The 18,498-nt window shown below is 40.7% G+C and overlaps 1 protein-coding gene across 1 annotated transcript; it reads right to left on the bottom strand.

Annotated features, from left to right (window-relative positions):
* Positions 1-2,069: 2,069 nt before the first annotated feature.
* Positions 2,070-18,248, bottom strand: LOC111861996 (cytochrome P450 9e2). Its single transcript, XM_023847014.2, has 7 exons — positions 17,732-18,248; positions 13,318-13,475; positions 10,876-11,091; positions 10,374-10,599; positions 6,255-6,476; positions 3,075-3,326; positions 2,070-2,555 (listed from the first exon to the last, which is right to left on the bottom strand). Exons 1-7 carry the CDS (start codon positions 18,231-18,233, stop codon positions 2,359-2,361), a joined length of 1,773 nt encoding a protein of 590 aa, XP_023702782.2. The 5' UTR covers positions 18,234-18,248; the 3' UTR covers positions 2,070-2,358.
* Positions 18,249-18,498: the final 250 nt, after the last annotated feature.

The raw sequence follows: 18,498 nt of genomic DNA, 5'->3' as shown, positions 1-18,498 counted from the left end.
AGCAGATGCTTGGCTCACAAGAGAAGTAATTGGGAGTGTGTAATACAGTGACACTTGTATAGCTCCCACGTAATTAATACGTGAAGACAACTGAAGATAGAGTGAATAGAATATTGTGTAGGGTTTATAAAGTGTGTAAACCTGTAACAGTGTTATAAGTAATTGTAGCCAAGATTTCTAGGTTGTTAAATAAACCAATTAACAATCCGAACGATGTCTTCAGTAGCAAAACACGTTACAGTATGTATGTTAGTATAAACATGAACAGGTGTAAAAATCAATCTTCAGAAAATGTTGGATGCTGTTTCTGCTATTCATGAGAAAGCTGTTTGTAGCTAACAGCACTAATTTGTCTTGTACTTCATGACTCTTAATGAATCAGCAGCATTTGCTACATCTAATCCAAATGTACATTAGCCACAGATTTTGCTGTTGTAAAACAAGAACTGATAATAAACTGTATGTGACTGATAAAAGATAGAGCTATCCCTGCAACAGGCCGTGGAAACCTTTAGGGTTGTGAGATGTCGAGGCTCCCACATTTTGTAGACAGTCGACACACAGATGGTGGTGAGGTTGTCAGCTTTACATTCCAGCAACCCTTTACCCCCAGGAAGATTCCTGGTACTCCTTTCTGTTAAAGGCTGAATCAACCCCAAGGCCATAATGCAGATGGGAGGATTATGTCAATTTAAAAACCCATGGATTTTGTCTGGTGTATGGATTTCTGTCCTGCATCTTTCTGCATTGTCCTCTGTGGTAGAAGTCTTATGATAATCTTATTCTTCATCTATCCAATGTCTGCCAGCTTCAGTGAATTAATTCTGCACCATAAACTGTGATGAAAGTGGCAGAAAAGGATCAATCAATTATTGTATGTAAATGTTCCCTCCCGCGGTGACGTAACAGCACATCCCACTTCTGACACCAAATGTAACGTGTTTTGTCTCTGAAGATGCCGTTCGGATTGTTAATCGGTTTATTTAACAACCTACAAATCATAACTCCAATTAATTTGCAGGTTTACACACTTTACAAACCCTACTCACAAATCTCTTCACACTATCTTCAGTAGTCTTCACAGGTCCACAGTACAACATGGCGACTGCTAGATTTAAACTGTCTTCTATCTGGCTTTACGATCCACACACTGTCACTCCTAATCACACACTCTCCTCACATACTGCTCAGGTGGCTTTTTATACCGTTCCTGTTCGTGTCACAGCAGTGGTCCCCTTGTTACGTCACCGCAGGAAGGGGCAGAGTGCTGACTGGCCTGTTACTGTAGTAGCGGCAGTGCTCTGAAGCTGTTATGTCACCGCTGGCAGGGGAGGGGGTATCCTGCATAGCGCAAATACCTCACAGTATTGTATGTGTAATAACTGATACTGAAAACAGTGACTTAATATACAAGTTAAGAGCAAAAGAAAAAATTGATTTACTTTAGAAAGTTCCCCATCAAGATTTAATTATACCAGACACACTGAAGTCTATTCTTCAACACCCCCATGCCCTGTGTCTTGTGTGGACTACTTCTGTGCACTAGTTTCAACAGATATATCTGATTCTTAATGAAGGAGTTGGAGGCCAGAATTTATTAACATTGTTAGAAAAGACACAATTACAATGGGTTGGCCATGTAAAAAGAATGTGTTGAACAAGGATATCTGCAAAGATAAAAGATTTAAAATTTAAATGCAAGAGATACATGAGACAGCCCAGAACATCTTGGTTTAACTGGGTATTGAGTTGCAGCAAGAAGGAAGGAAAAAGGTGGCAAGAAATAGAAGACAAGGGTTGTAGGAAGAATGAAGAGATAGTAGGTTCATTAACTGGTATAAAAGCAAAACACTGAGAGAGGAAAAGAAGCACTGAGAGAAATCTTTCTCTGCCTCCACTGTATGTATTGAACATTTTCTTTACTGTTTACTTTGTGCATATAAAGTAAATATATATTTTATCTTTATCTACGCAAGACACTATGAACAAAAATGTCTAGAACTTTGTCATCCAGAAGGTAGTATATACACACAGTGTCCAAGCGTACAATAATTATAAGTACTAATTGCTGAGGTTGAATATTTTTTATTTGAAATACAATTCTTTCATAGTAATGTTAAAAGATGGGTTAATTTCTGGTGTAATAATAATAATTTTATTTTTATATGTTGTCTGTATTTTTACTGTGCCAAAAGTGATCTGACAAGTCCATCATTTAACATTCAGAAAGTTCTTATGAATAGATAATGCCCTACAATTAAAAAGGATGTGGCATCCAATATAATCCAGTGTCACTGCTCAAAAGCGCAAAGTAGCAGTGATAATAAACAGGAATACATGAACATTTCTTCCAGTAGATTAGTCATGCTCACTAGATGTAACATTGGAGATTGGTTTTCGAAGTTTGAAACCACACCAGAAATCACCCTCAGGAGCCATTTTTAAGCCTTTTACAAGTCGTAGTGGTAACTGTGTCTTTGAAGTGGTGTGAAGCTCAAAATGGCTTAGCAAGTGTACCAGTGCTGTTTTGGTCTCCATCAGGGCAAAGCGATTTGCTGAGGAAAGAAAAAAAAAACAATAGAGATTAGTATATAATTGATTATACAAAATATTAAAATACATGTGGAATGGAGCTGGGATAGCTTGGTCAGTATAGCAACAGGCTATGGGCTAGACAGCCAGGATGCAATTCCTGGCAGGGCAAGAGATTTTTCTCTACTCCACAGCATTCTGACCAGCTTTGAAGCCCAGCTTCCTACCTGCAGGGAACTGGGAGCTCTTTCTCAAGGAGTAAAGTGGCTGAGGTGTGAAGCTGACCACTCACTTCTATCTAGTGCCAAGGTCAAGAATGGTGGAACCATACCTCCATTCCCCAATATGTCTTCAAGGCATGATACAAAGTGTAACTGCCATCAATGTAGTTTCTTCATAATGGAATTGTAACTGCTAAAAGACATTATGAAATTTAAACATTTTTTTATACAAGTTCTGATTTGTCTTAGTGAGCAGTCATTTCAGTTGTTACCACACTGAAATCTGAATATATATGTGTTAAACGTACAGCTTGTTCTTACCTATACAGTGCCTGGGACCTGATCCAAATGGCATGTAGGTAAATGGTTGTATACTGTGCTTGTTATCTTCGCTGAATCGATCTGGATTAAATGTTTCAGGATTGGGGAAGTAGTTTGAGTCATAATGCAGCCCCACTATAGGCACCATCACTGAGGAATCTTTCTCTATCTTGAGATCACTTCCAGGTACCTGATATTCTTTCACGCACTTCCGGCTAATTAATGGTGCAGGAGGATATATTCGTAGTGTCTCTGGAAATAATAGTTCACACGGTATGAAGTGATTTTCAAGCTCAGAACATTTTAGTCTCTCATATATTCCCCTCCCATTCTAACTGTATCAGATGATATGAATATTTTTTTGACCATCTATGGTTAGAAGACAAAATTATGGTGAAACAATCACATATTCCAATTTGAAATACTGAGAATCTCAAGATTAGAAACTTAGCTTCCTTTGTTATTTATTAATCCCTTGTACCCTGCTTTAATCCTATAAAACAGTGGTGCTATATACACCACCTACTTTAATATTACAGAACTGACACAATGAACTTACCGGTTTTGTCAGGATAGCGTAGTTGGTATAGCGACTGGCTATGGGCTGGATGACCGAGGGGTTGGAGTTAGAGGTCAGTACAGGGTCATGAATTTTCTCTTCTCCACATCATCCAGACCAGCTCTGGGGTTCACCCAACCTCCTATCCAATGGGAATCGCAGGCTCTTTCCCCAGGGGTAAAGCGGCCAGTGCATGAAACTGACCACTCACCTCCAACTAGTGCCAAGGTCAAGAAGATGTGGATCTATAAATCGCTCCCCCATACGCTTTCATGGCATAGGGCTTAATTAGTTAAGCACAGGGACAACTTTACCTTTATTACAACAAACAATTATTAATTCCCTAAATAACATTAAGCCATTGGTCTACATAATGGTGATGCTGTGTTATTTGTATGGTATGAGCTACCTTTCTAAATGCAGATGAAGTCTGTGCTTCAGAGTATCAAATGCTACACACCATTGCCTTTAAACGCCAATTAACCCTTACTGTATGTTTGTCACATAGCTGCATCTGCTGGGTTTACAGTCACCGGCAGACCTAGTGATGTATTTTTAGCCCCCCCCCCTTTCTTTTTTGAAAAATAAAAGTAGTCTTATTAGATCATATTGGTGTCTGTGTGTCTGAGTATTCTCCTTAATGGCTGAAAGCCAGAATAGTGGCATCACAAGAAATCTGTGTCAATATGTGTAACCCCACAACATTGCTAGGCAGTGATTCAGTACACAAAGTTCCTGCAGCAATGGATCCAAATACAACAATAGAAGAATTGCTGGATGCATCCTCTTCTATGTGGTCTGTGTCACATGAAAGGAAAGTCTGTATGTGTATCCCCACCATCGCTGCTAGGCAATGGCATGGCAAATGTGTTGCCATGACAATGAAGAACTTCTGAACATATGTTCTGTACAGTTCACGTCATATCAGAGACAAGTGGGTGATCGGTTCTTTCCAGAACTTCCTTTTTAAATACAAATTGTGTTATTATAAAGTATCAACCCAGCAACCAGTGCCATATTAGCAGGGTATTTACATGTGGTCGATAAAGACTAAATATCTGAAAAGATATAACTGTAAATACAGTTCTTATAATAATCTACAATTTGTATTTGAACAAATATTTTATATCATAAACCTATAAGAGAATGTATACAAACCGTTCCTGAATCTGTGACTACCTTTGTAACAACAGTCTGCATATGAGGTATTCACAGTAGCAAAGGTGCATTTAAAAAACACTGTAGATGTACTCCACTGTTTACTTTGAACTTTAATCTTGTACCAAAGTGACTTGAGAATAAACATACAACAATTCAGAATTTATTTCCATATCCCTGTCCATAAGTTTCTCTGCCTCTTGATGGTGGTCCCTGGAAGCAAGAAGCTGCCCTGGCTGACTAAAGGTGGTAGTGCCCTAATGTAAGATGTGAGCTATAGTACCAAGACCTGCATGGCACTGAGGCAACAGTGTGAAGAGTCCCCTTGGGATACAAGGCAACATTCCACTGCAAGCTGGCCTTCACCCACATAAGGGTCATGTGGGCAGTGACAGAAGGGCTGTAATGAGGGGTCCACTGAAGGTGAGGCCTTTTCCTGATAGGGGTGGAAAACGTGACTGTTGAGGAGGATGGCTGGACTGGCTAGCAGAAGAAGTGGCCAAGACGATAAAAGCGCTTTTCAAGGAAACTAGACCTTGGCTACAGTGTGGTTGAGGGTCTGCTGATAAATAACAGAGGTTGGCAGGACACATCCCACTAACAGTATTCCAAAAGAAGAGGAATTCCCTCCCTGCATCAGAGGGCTTAGCAGTGTGATCTCCTGCTGCTACAGAAAGGTCTCCCTACATCAGAAGGCTCAGTTGTTGGATCCTCTGCTGCTACGGGAATGAGGAAGTCTCTAAACAGAGTGGATGGTGGGTCTACCAAGGGGAAGGCTGACAGAGGTCTCTTAATGGGAGTGGCTAATCAGAAAGAAGCACTAAAGAGACTAAGAGAAGAAACAGATGGGGGGGGGGGGGTCCCTGAATTTGGGGGGGATAGGAACTTAGCTGGTGCTTGGATCAACATCCAGCTGGCGCCACTGGTGGAGGCTGTGCTATCCCTGAAGCATATAGGGTCCCTGCCATTAGTATTCTGAGGTGGGGATGGTAGCTTTCTCTCCCTGCATTCTGTTCTGGTGCTGTGAGGAGACATACAGAAACTCAGGGGCTGTGATGAGGGATCCACTGAGTGGGAGACTGGGAACATGCTCTTGATGGGGTTGAGTAACCTGGTCATCAAGAAGTACAGGCCAAGTCAGTGAAGAAGCAGATCAGTCAGCCCAACTTGGCTGGGCATAGATTAATGATCATGACTCAGTATGGGTACAGCCAAGGGATACTAAGAGGGACTCAATCTGGAGGAGTATGGCTCTGGCTAGAGACTCTCTGAAAACCCAACAATGATGGGGGTTCATAATGGGCCTAGTAGTGTTCTGAGTGCTTTGGGTGACTGGAAAAATTGCCTCCTTCCCCTGTCAATATAATACTATACATTGGTACATGCACTGATGCACTTAATATTTATCCGTGACAGAACTCTCAGAAACCACCAAGTAGATCACAGTGCTCATTTCCCAATACCTGAGAGTATATTGTCCAGATATTTGATGCTCTGAACTGCCTCATATGTGACTTGACCTCCATGCTCAGCTAGCACCTTGTCCACCTCTTCCCTAGCCTGATTCTGAATGTCCTGGTGCACAGCAAGCAGGAGTGTGGAGAAGCTGAGCAGAGTGGCTACAGCTTCAAAGCCAGCTGAGAAGAAAACCAGTGCCTGGGCTGCAATGTCATCAGTGTCTAGACCTGTGAATTGCAAAGGAATGAAGCTTCTGATAAACCTGTGGCATCTTGTATTAGACAAAAATTAAATTCAATATCATGACTTCTGTACATATCTTGTGACACTGTCTGAGCATTCATATTGAGCCGAACAGGTCATGATGAACCTTCGCCAAGAAGGTCAATAACTCATACAAGGTCTGAAATGGGAACATAACAGAACAATAATAATAATTCAATTCAATTGAATTCATGTTTATTTACGTGCAAACTTAACAGCACAGAGGCCAATTACAAAGCTAACACGAATAGAAAAATACACAGAAATAATTAAAAAAAAACAAAAAAAAAATGATAGTCTATATTAATTACACAGTGAGCATGAATAAAGATACAGAAGCAAACATACACAGACAAAGCCACAATGTGAGAATTTGAGTTTCAAATAGAGCAGCATACACTAATAATAATAATAATAATAATAATAATAATAATAATAATAATAATGAAATTAGTAATAATAATAATAATAGTTTAATTAATTCAGTATGAGATATGTTTCATTAACAGAGATTTGGTCCAAAGACATCAACGTCCCTACAAACAACATTAGCAGCAGAAGCACATCTAGCAGAGGGGAAATTTCTACTAACAGAACAGACATTGAACACAGGAAAGTCTCGGATATATCAAACAGGGACCCGAAGGCCAACAATTTCCAAAGCAGAAGGGCAGAGTATAGAACCACGATAAACTTGAATATGGAAGAGCGCATCAAGATGATATCTCCTTTTTGCAAGGTGTGCAATTTCAATTGTTCTAAAGCAAAATCGTAACAGTAATCTACTTGAAAAAATGTTTAAAACAGAGAGCCGTAAATTTCTGCTGAATGTGTTCTAATTTGTTTGCATCAGTTGACATAATGGAATTCCAAACTACTGAAACGTATTCAACCTTGGATCTAACTAAAGTAAAGTATAATATGAGCATGCATTCAAGGGTTGAATAGTTAAAGGTGATACTGCGAATTATACCTAGCATCCTAATACACTGAAAATATAAAATTAATATGATCATGAAAATGAAGTTTAGAATCAAGGTATACGTCCAGGTCTTTCACTGAATATGATCAAGTTATAGTGAAATGAAAAAGTTTGTACTCGTGTATCAAATAGTTAGTTTTCCTGGAGAACGTTATATCTTTGATACGAGTAGTTCGCTGCACACCAGCTACGTATACAGTCAATGTCAGATTGCAGAAGATTACAATCTTCAGGAGAGCTAATAGCACGGTAAATTTTAATGTCATTTGCAAGGAGTAGGTACCTGGAGTGCTTAACTGAATCACACAAGTCGTTTATGTAGACACTGAAAAAAAGAGGCCCAAGAACAGATCCTTGTGGAACTCCGGACAATACTTCAAAGGGCAATGAAATAGTTTCACCAATACAGGCCCCCGTGGGTGTCTGTTGGTTAGGTAACTGCGTATCCAGTTTACATAACCACCAGAAAATCCAAGGGCACTCAGTTTGCGAAGAAGCAAGGAGTGGGGAATGAGACCGAAAGCAGAACTTAGGTCAAAGTAAATGGCATCCACTTGACGTTGAGAGCCAATTAGGGGAGTAATAAAATCAAGATACATTACTAGACTGGTGGTGGTGGATTTACATTTTGTGAAACCATGCTGGCAGGGATTTAATTTCAACTTGAGGGTGTGTGAAACATGGTCATGGATAACACATTCAAATAATTTCGAAAAATTGTTAAGAATCGAAATAGGTCTGTAGTTATTGACTGAGGCACTATTGCCTTTATTAAAGATAGGAACAACTGCCACTTGCTTCCATAATGCAGGAAAACACTGTTGGGATAGACTAAGATTGAAAATATGCTTCAGGACAGGTGCAAGATTATCAGAACACCCTTAATGACAAATGCAGGGATGTTATCAACACCGACAGATTTGGATGGTTTCAGATGTGCAATGGCTTTAAAAATGTCTGACTCAGAAATAGGTGATAAAGATAGAGATCCCAATGATGATGATGAAAGAGAGGGGAAGACCCCTGGAGAGGAACTATTTATATATTGACTGAATATGATTAGCAAATATATTGGCAACTTCATAGTGGTCTACCAAATGAGTACCATCAACTATAAGCTGAATAGAAGCGGAGCTTTTTTTCCTAAAGGACACCACATATTTCCAAAATTGCTTGGGATGTGTCTTAAGGTTCACATTAATAGACTCAAACGATCTAAGTCTGTCGATCTTTATTGTAGCTTTGACTAGTTTACAATAGAAGGAAAAAGTATCATATAGGCTCTCAGATTTATGCTTCTTAAAGTAATTCTTTTTCCTAATGTAGTATTGTAAAGAACTGGAAAACCAATGTGGGAATTTAGACTTGGTGATGAAACCAGGGGGATTGCTTGCTCCATAGCATCTTGGACAGCTGCACTGAGGCTGGCAGCAGCAGAGTCTACAGAATTGGTGTCATACACACATGACCAGTCATGACTTGAGAGAATATTGTGACATGTGACATACAATAAGGTATAATCACCAGCTATATATTTACGATATGAATACTCACAATTTTGGGTATGGTTAACAAGAGGCAGACTAATGCCAGTAACCATAGGAGGGTGATAAGTATCGGGTTTTATTATTCCTGAGTCAGGAGAGGTAATATTATAGTCCTTAAAGTTTGTGAAAACCAAATGAAGCAAATTGCTGCTGCCAACAGAATCGATGCACTGTTGCAGGTTAGGTAGACATGTGGAGGTGTAGATCACATCACCTCTGAGTTTAGAGTAATAATGGCAGTCAGGAACAGACAGAACATGATTCCAGTCGAAACCAGGAGTGTTGAAATCCCCCACCATGACAACTCAAAAGTTTTTGGTATCCAGTCCATCTTCTAAAGAGCGAAAATAATTGGCAGTGACTTCAGGTTTGGTATCAGGGGGAAAATAATGGTTTCCAATGAGCAAATTTTGATTGTCCAGAGTGGGAATTTCAACCCAAACACATTCGTTATAGGATTCTAAATCATACCTACGTTTAAAAGAGCGAAATCTAGAAGAGAGGGCAGTAAGAACTCCACTGCCAAGAGTCTTATTGGCAGACACCTGATTGGAGCATAAAACCGTGTAACTGTCAGCAAATAGATTATGATCTAAACACAAATCATTAAGCCACGCCTCAGTCAAATAGAGGATATTGTAATCGGTAGAACAGACATTACTGTAAAGTTCGAACTGCTTGATCCGAAGGTCTCTGAAATTTTGATAATAAATATCAAAACATATTACAGGTTGTGCGTGTGACCCGGCTGAAGCACATGTGTTCATGTTGCTAGTATTAAATAATAATAATAATAATAATAATAATAATAATAATAATAATAATAATAAGGGACAAGCTTTGGACTTTAAACTACATTTCTTACTGTCTGTAGGACACGTGATCAAATAAGAAACTGATTTTCAGATGATCTAATGTTATTTCAATTGAACAGATTTCAGCATATTGATATCAACATATGCATGTGAGAACAGTCTTCCAGTTGTCAGTGCTCAATCAGTGACAATAAAGTAAACCTGTTTCTCCTAATGATAAAATTAAGTAGAAACAAATGATGTCTGGATTATAAGATATAACTTTTGAGATGACATGAATTGATCCGAAAACTGGTCTGGCCTTTGGGCCATAAAAACCTATAAAATATCTTTTGTCATGCCCCAGAATACTGTTTGAATATAACCTTAAGAACATGGCTCTACTACTGGTTTATCATAGTGAGAGCCCATCCAAATCCACCGTTACCACTCACAACCTACAAATTCACTAATTCCCAGGGCTATCTCCTTCCATCTCTCACCTATCAAGTCCCCTCCTAAAGCATAAAATCTTACTAATTTTGGTGCTTCTGGTGATATCCTGTGTGCTAGTATTCTGTGATTCTAGGTTCACATCACTTGAGCTCCCATCTTCCCACAGATTATCCTGTCGCACCTGCATCAGGAGATGGATCATGTCAGGTCGGATTATTCCTTCTTGTTCTCGAAACTTTATGGTCTCTCTCACTAGTGTTCGGAAGAAATCAGCCGTTTTCTTTGGTACCAAACGCGCACCTAGCATCTGTGGATGCAAACAGATGAAAATATATCAGAAACTCACTACTGTTTGTATCACATTTTTCCTAGTTCTGTACTAAGTAACCTTTGCAGTAACACATTATAACTGAGCAAATTTGTAAACAATATGATTTTACTTTACTGTCCTGAGAAATATCAGGCAAAATATGCAATACTACAGAACTCAATAAAGATCCTGAAAGTTCTGTAACCCCATTACTCACTATGCTCTCACATTCTGGCTTCATTATAGTGCTATTAAGAAATTAGAGGTCAGTACCTTCATAACTTTTGGTATGTATGAGTATGCAATAAAAATAATAATTCTCAGAAGAGAGATGTTATTAAATTCCTTTCCCATTTTGTAGAATTCATTGTCTGGGTTCTCCAAAGTGTTGCATTGGATCCCAAAAGCTGCAGTAGCAATCACATCATTTGTGTACTTTGTGAACAGCTCCTTCAACTCCAGTGAAAGTACATCTGAAGGTTCACTCATCTGTGAAACAAATTCATAAGTTGAGTGGCTGTTATAGAGGGTGTTTCACGACTTTAGGGCATAACTTCAGGAGGTGATTTCCTAGGTCTTTGTGATCAAAAAAGTTCATATAAACATGTGTCCGATTTTGGACGGTTACGGAGTTATGACCGTTTCTTCATTCCCTTACACGCCCTCGTGTGAACCGCGTGTCAGCTGGCGGGTCGCTATTTTTAGTCAGCTACAGAGCGTTCTCGTTATCTTGACACTTGAGAGGTACCTAAAGCGTGGTGGGTTGGTATGTCCGGCCACGGCTAGTGTGGCGGCTACTGGTGTTCAAAACAGTTCTCATCTCGGTGCGTCTGTTACGTTCACGATGCCATTTACATTTTCATTTGAGGAGTATGCAGATATGATTTATGTGTACGGGTTTTGTGACGGTAACTCAGTTCTTGCCGTAGCTGAATATCAGCAACGGTTTCCGAATCGTAGAATACCGAACCGGAGAGTGTTTACTGGAGTTTACCAGGCATTGCGAGATACTGGTAGACTTCCCGGCGTTCGTATTGCAGCTGAGCGTGGTGTTAATGAAGGCGTCAATGAAGAAGGCATTGTTCGTATGGTACAGTGCAGTCCACGTACGAGTACGCGAAGAATTGCCAGCCAGGTCTCCAGACTTAAGCCCACTGGATTATTGTGTGTGGGGATGGATGAAAGAACTGGTTTACAGTGTGAAGGTGGCAACGCGAGATGCTTTGCTCGGTCGCATTCTGGACGCCGCTGACCACATAAGAAACAGCCAGCCGAAGCTGCTACGTGCCACCTGCGCGGTTCACAACCGAGTGGCAGGCTGTGTTGCGGCCGGCGGTGGCATTTTCGAAAATCAGCTTTAAGCACCAATCAATTCAAATTAAAGGTAATTTTACGAAGTTAACTTTACATTCATACTTTAAATGTATCATGTATTATGCTGGTTTATTATTCTGTTCCGTTTATTGTCAGTAATCGTTACCTTCTCTTCTGAGGTTAAAACGGTCATATCTCCGTAACCGTCCAAAATCGGACACATGTTTATATGAATTTTTTTGATCACAAAGACCTAGGAAATCACCTCCTGCCGTTATGCCCTAAGGTCGTGAAACACTCTGTATATTGATGTAATGACTGATGGTGAAAAGTGAAGATCCTAAATAGCATTTGAATATCAGAATTCACTTGCCGGATTTTGGCTTAAAATAACGTTTGCAAGGTAACAATAAAAGAACAAAGCTATTAAATACGTATTTTAGCATGTATATTCATTGCTAGACAACAACTGTGAAACAAAAGAGAACAACAGCCACTGCTATGCAGCCACCAGCATGCCAATGGCCTGGATGAATAGCGATCACGTGGGAACCGCAACAGAAATGAAGGCAACGATTGTACAGCAACAGAGGAACCGTGTTTCCTACATGATCCGTGCCCAGATGTGACAACTGGGTTGGTTTGGAGCAACAAGCTCAATGCTAAGTTGAAAGTCAGGCTGTGAAGAGAAGACTTTATGTGTACTGTAGTTACAGCAATATTTGGAGTGTGTAATTCAATGAGACTATAGTTAGTGTTAAAATCTGGTGCCAGGAAACTACTGATGAAGACATGTCAGACTGAAAAGACTTAGTGTGTGCTGTAGTGATTTGTAAGGTGTGGAAATTAGTGACAGTGTTATAGTTATTTGTAGTTACTACCTGCAAGTGGTCAACAAATCCAGAATCCAATCCAAATCCCACCTAGAGTCACTCTTAACATGTGACAATAACATAAAACGTTAAACACTCTGTCTCTAATGGCTTGTGATCCCCTTCAATTTTTTCTTTCCAGATATCAATCTCAAAAACAGGACAGGTAGCAAATGGACAGACAATTTATTGGACATGGGATATGATGCCATGTTGCTTGGTACTCAAAAGATGGAGGAAGTAGGTTATGACAAGAATTTTATATTTATTTACCGAATTATAGAGTGTCATCCCAGAATATACTCTTGATACTGACCACTGTGAGAACCTCAAATCTCATAGAGAGGATTCCTTGAACAGCTGAGTGAAGCAGAAGAAAGATTCTGCTTCATGGAGAGTCAGTGAGTGATTACCACTGTTTGACTTTAACTTAGCACGTAGAATGTTGTGAGTGGTACAGGATACCATGAAAGCATGCTTTGTAAATCCTAATGATGGAGTTGCATATAACATACAAATATCAACTAACTGATTCATGTTTAGCTGTAGCTTGTTGTTGTCTGTAACAGTTCTCCAAGTGTGTTGTCAACTGCTGGCCAGTTTCTGACACCACAGTGAACAAAATCTTCATCTTGCTGGATGTGAAAGCTGGACTTAGTGTACTTCTCATGTCCTTCCACTTTTGACCTGTAGACAAAAATAAAATGAACTGAAGATCTGAACCTTATGCAACAACACAGTTTTCATCATAAGGGAAACAGCTGCCTTCTGCTGATTGTGGGTAAATTTCATGCAACATTTCTTTTGAGGAGAAAATACATGTGGAAGTTGACACACGGTAACGTAATATGTTGAGGGGCTATGCTACAAGCCGGAAGGTAGCGGGTTCAAGTCCCGATGAGGTCACTGGATTTTTTCAATTGACCTAATCCTTCCAGCCGTACTATGGCTCTCAGAGCAACTCAGCCTCTAACAGAAATGAGTACCAGGAATTAATTAAATAATATTCCTGGAGGGTAAAGGGCGGCCGGCACGTAAGGCTGACAACCTTACCGCCATCTTTGAGCCGACTGTCTAGATAATGTGGGACCCTCAACATCTCACAACGTTATAGGCCTTCACGGCCTGTTACAGGGATAGCTTATTAGCTTTACCTTTACTTTACTTGCAGCTGACACTAGATGACATTATCATGTGAATATTTTCTTGAGACATTGTGCATTATCTACATATAGAGTGTGTGAAATTTTGCTGTCTAGTTTCAAGCTAAAGGAAAGGATACCTACCATGTAGGTATGAAATTAATATGCAGCCTTTACATTCGGATAAAATCGAGGTGTGGTGTGCCTTGTCCCGTAGACGAATTATCGGTCCCATATTCTTCGATCAAATTGTTACCACGGAGATATACGGGGACATATTCAGTGAATTTGTGAGTCAGTTAACAGATGACGAATTAATGGAAGATTTAGTTCAAAAAGATGTCGCAACGTGCCACACATCTAATGCAAGCATGAGGGAAGTTGAAAGTTATTTCGGTGACCGAATCATTTCGAAAAACCTGTGGCCGCCAAGATCACCAGACCTGACGCCACTTGATTTCTTCTTGTGGGGTTTACTGAAGGGCCGTGTATACAGCAAAAAGCCGCGAACAATTAACGCCCTGGAAGACGCGATACGGCGGGAGGTCGTTATTTACCCAACTGTCGCTCAGCTAGTCAAGAATCTCCCTGCCATTTCTCAGAATCCTAAAGTTCATTACCGTGTTAAGAGACCTCCGCTGGTCCCTATCCTGAGCCAGATCAATCCAATCCACATCACCCCATCCTATCTCTCTAAGATCCATTTTAATTAATATTGTCCACCCACCTACATCTTCGTCTTCCCTGTGGTCTCTTTCCTTCTGGTTTTCCAATCAATATCCCATACGCATTCCTCGTCTCCCCCATTCGTGCTACATAACCTTCCCACCTCATCCTCCTTGACTTGATCATTCTAATTATACTTGGAGAAGAGTACAAGTTATGAAGCTCCTCATTATGCAGTTTTCTCCAACCTCCTGTCACTTCATCTCTCTCTTCGGTCCAAATATTCTCCACAGCACCCTCTTCTCACTCTCAGTCCGTCCTCCATTAATGTCAGAGATCAAGTTTCACACCCATACAGAACCACAGGCAAAATTATAGTTTTTTTTTTTTAATTATTTACTAAGATTAGTGGCCAAGGTTTGAATCGAGCCTGAGGCTACAAGTGGTTATTGGAGTAGCCTAGCGTTCAGGGCTTACGCACCATGTGCATGTTAATCAGGGGCGGGGCTTAACGTGACGTATGCAAAGCGCAAGATAAAACGCTTCCTCATGGACACAAGGAAACATCACATCAACGGGGCTGTTCCAGGAATGGCACAGAATTGGTTAACGTCTTTAATTTGTTTAATAATTTTATTGCATAAAGGGCCAAGATACAAGTCATTACTTTACAGAAGTAAGGAAATTTAAATTATCTTCTTGCGAAATGAACCTGTACTAAATTGGATTAAATTAACCAAACCTAATCACACCACTCAGGCCACTGTTGAAGTTCTAGTGTGGACAGGCAAGACACTGAAAGTGAACCAAACGGCCGCCTGGGTGGAATAATTTTAGGGGCAGCACATAATACAAACTTCTTTCTTCTATTTAAAAAAACTTAACATCTGCTGATGTTTTGTTTATATGGTGACCATTAACTGGCAGTAACGTAAACCGTTTATGCAGCAATTTAAACTAAAATTTTAATATTTTCAACATCAATGACAGATGCCATCATAACTAACGCCATTCAACTGAGTCATTCTGGGGAAGCCACCAGCTGCTCAAGAATATGCCAACATTTTGTGGAATCCGAAGGTTCATTACCATGTTCACAAGAGCCTGCCACTAGCCACTATCCTGAGCCATGTCAGTCCAATCCATGCCACCTCATCCTATTTGTCTAAAATAAATTGTTATATTATCCTCACACCTACGTCTGAATCTTACTAGTGGTCTCTTTCTTCTTGACTTTCCCACCAAAACTCTGCATGCATTCCTCCTCTCCCTCATGCCCTGCCCATCTAATTCTCCTTGACTTGATCATTCTAATTATATTTGACAAGAAGTACAACTTATGAAGCCCCTCATCGGTTATCGTCTTAGAGTTTAGAAGCTTCTTGCTATTAATTACGACTAAGTTTTAATACACTTTATATATATACATGTACGACCTCTGTGGTCTAGTGGTCAGAATTTCTGGCTACAGATCCAAAGGTCCCGGGTCTGATTGCCGGCGTTACCAGATTTTCTGAGAAGCAGTGGATCTGGAACGGGGTCCACTCGGCCTCCTGAGGATAACTGAGGATCTATTTCAAGGAAATAGCGGCTCCGATCTAGAAAACCTAAACTAACGGCCGTGGTGATTCGTTGCGCTGACAACGGCACAGCCTCTATCCGCTAAATTTGGCACTAACTTCACCGACAAGCGGCGATCGCTCGGGCGATATAGTTCGCTTGCGGGCTATACATGTATCCCTGGGGTCGACTCAGCCTCTAACAGAAATGAGTACCAGGAATCTTCCTGAGGGTAAAGGGCAGCCGGAGTGTAAGGCTGACAACCTTACCGCCATCTGTGAGCCGACTGTCAAGAGAAAATGTGGAAGCCTCGAAGTCTCACAAACCTATGGGCCTTCACTGCCTGTTACAGGGACAGCTTTACTTTTTTTTTGGGTTATATATATGTATTATCTGGGGGAGAATGAGATTTTTCATCTGGGGACGACACTCTTGATTGGGCTTTTCTTGATTCTAGAACACGTGGGACTATAGACCGCTCTAGTTTCTTGTGTGACATCACTACTACACTGCTACTGGGTTCGGTATGGCTTCGCAAGGCAGAGGATGTGAAAAGTTTCGTATGGTTTAGTTCACTTGTGACTAATGATATATCGTCACGTGATTTGGATGCTAAAGCCGGGTCCAGACTTGTTGCGTATCTCCGCTGCTAATCATCTGATGCAACGCTACAAAATTTTGCGTCCAGACTTGTTGCGTATCTCCGTTGCGTATCAACCGATGCAACGCGACAAAATTTCTCCTTCCAAGAAGGCAACGAAGAAATGAGGAGCTCAATCTCAGTTTCGAGCCAGATTTCAGTCAGCAGTGACTACACCTAACCTGAAGGTAGCAGCTTCCGCGTACGTCTGTCTTCACTGTGCTATAAAGGGAAGAAGAAAGAAATCACGACGTTTGTGGATATCACCGATCTATGCCAGTAGGGAAGTATACAATGGGTCCAATCTTTTGGCGGACTTAAATTTTCAGTCATTCAGTGGGATGTACAAACATTTCACAAGGATGCATCCGTCAGATTGTAATGTTCTGTGTTTCGGGGATTCCAAATCACGTCCCTCTTCTTACATTCGTCAATTAAATGCATAATGCTCTCCTTACTCCACTCCATTCAGAGTTTAAACAGAGAATCAAAAATACAAGAAGGCACACTGGTGATGACTACCCTCCAACTGTCTTTTGTGCGGAGCTAATAAGCAGAGCGGGATGCAGCCGCCTGCACATCCAGACTGGCACCACTGCAACGCGTGTCGTCCCTTTGATGCGACGGGAAAAGACCGCCAAGCGAGCGAACAGCCCGTTGCGTATCACCGTATAAACATCTTGCAACGGAAGGATGATACGGGGATACGCAACAAGTCTGGACCCGGCTTAAGACTCGGCGTGTGACCGGTGGCAGATCGACTTCGTGACGGGAGAATTGCGCCACCAACTTTCTAGTGTTTCGTGAGGTCTGTTTATCTTTTACAATGTCAAAATTAAGGTCGAACTTTAATACAGTCGATGCTATGCAAAACTTCGGAAAAAATATATCCAAGAACGACAACTCACAGCAGTTAAAATGATGTAGTACATTACCTTTAAGGCTTTGCAGGCCTTTTGTGAGTATGGGTTCAGCATCTTCTGGTATAATGATGGGCACATCAACAAAATGATCAAAATCCTTGACTGTGATGTACTTGATCAGTTCGGGGTCCCGCACCACATACGACGGTCGCAAGAAATCAAACATACCCGCAATCTTATGTCCGTCTAGCTGGTTATACACCGCAATCACATGGTCACACAGCGACGTTCTCCTCAAAACAAGAGACTTGACACTGCCGAAAAAGAAGGTCGGTTTGATATATGGCACGTTACGTTTGGTGAAATAATCATTATTCCCAGTTATGTAACGATAGGCAGTGTACAGACACGCAATTAGTCCAAATATTAGGGCTACAGTCACTTCTGATCCGAGCCACTTCACATCCTCTGAGCCGCCCATTGTGTGACGCAATATCTGTGTACTTGCGTGTGTTAACGATAATTCTTGTTGGCCTTGTTGTTCGAACCGTGCGACACATCCTGGCAGCGGCATTATTCAGAACTAAAGTTGGAGAGAGAAAAAAAAATGTTCAGAATTGCAGCGATGTTACATCATAACCGATAATAACATTGCACGTTTACTTCTGTCTCACACTTGTTCGACTAAAAACAACTGGACAGATTATATAGCACAAAATTTTGGACAGAATATGAAGAGAAAATACACTTGCAATTCCTGGGCATAACCATACTGGATGAAATATTTAAAATAGGCCTTCAAGTGGGATATGAGAGTACGGACTGGATTCTTCTGACTC

The sequence above is a fragment of the Cryptotermes secundus genome, unplaced genomic scaffold (assembly GCF_002891405.2).
Source record: "Cryptotermes secundus unplaced genomic scaffold, Csec_1.0 scaffold181, whole genome shotgun sequence".
Taxonomy (NCBI): Eukaryota; Metazoa; Arthropoda; class Insecta; order Blattodea; family Kalotermitidae; genus Cryptotermes; species Cryptotermes secundus.
The sequence above is the reverse complement of the archived record's forward strand: the minus strand, read 5'-3'. Positions and strand labels throughout refer to the sequence as shown.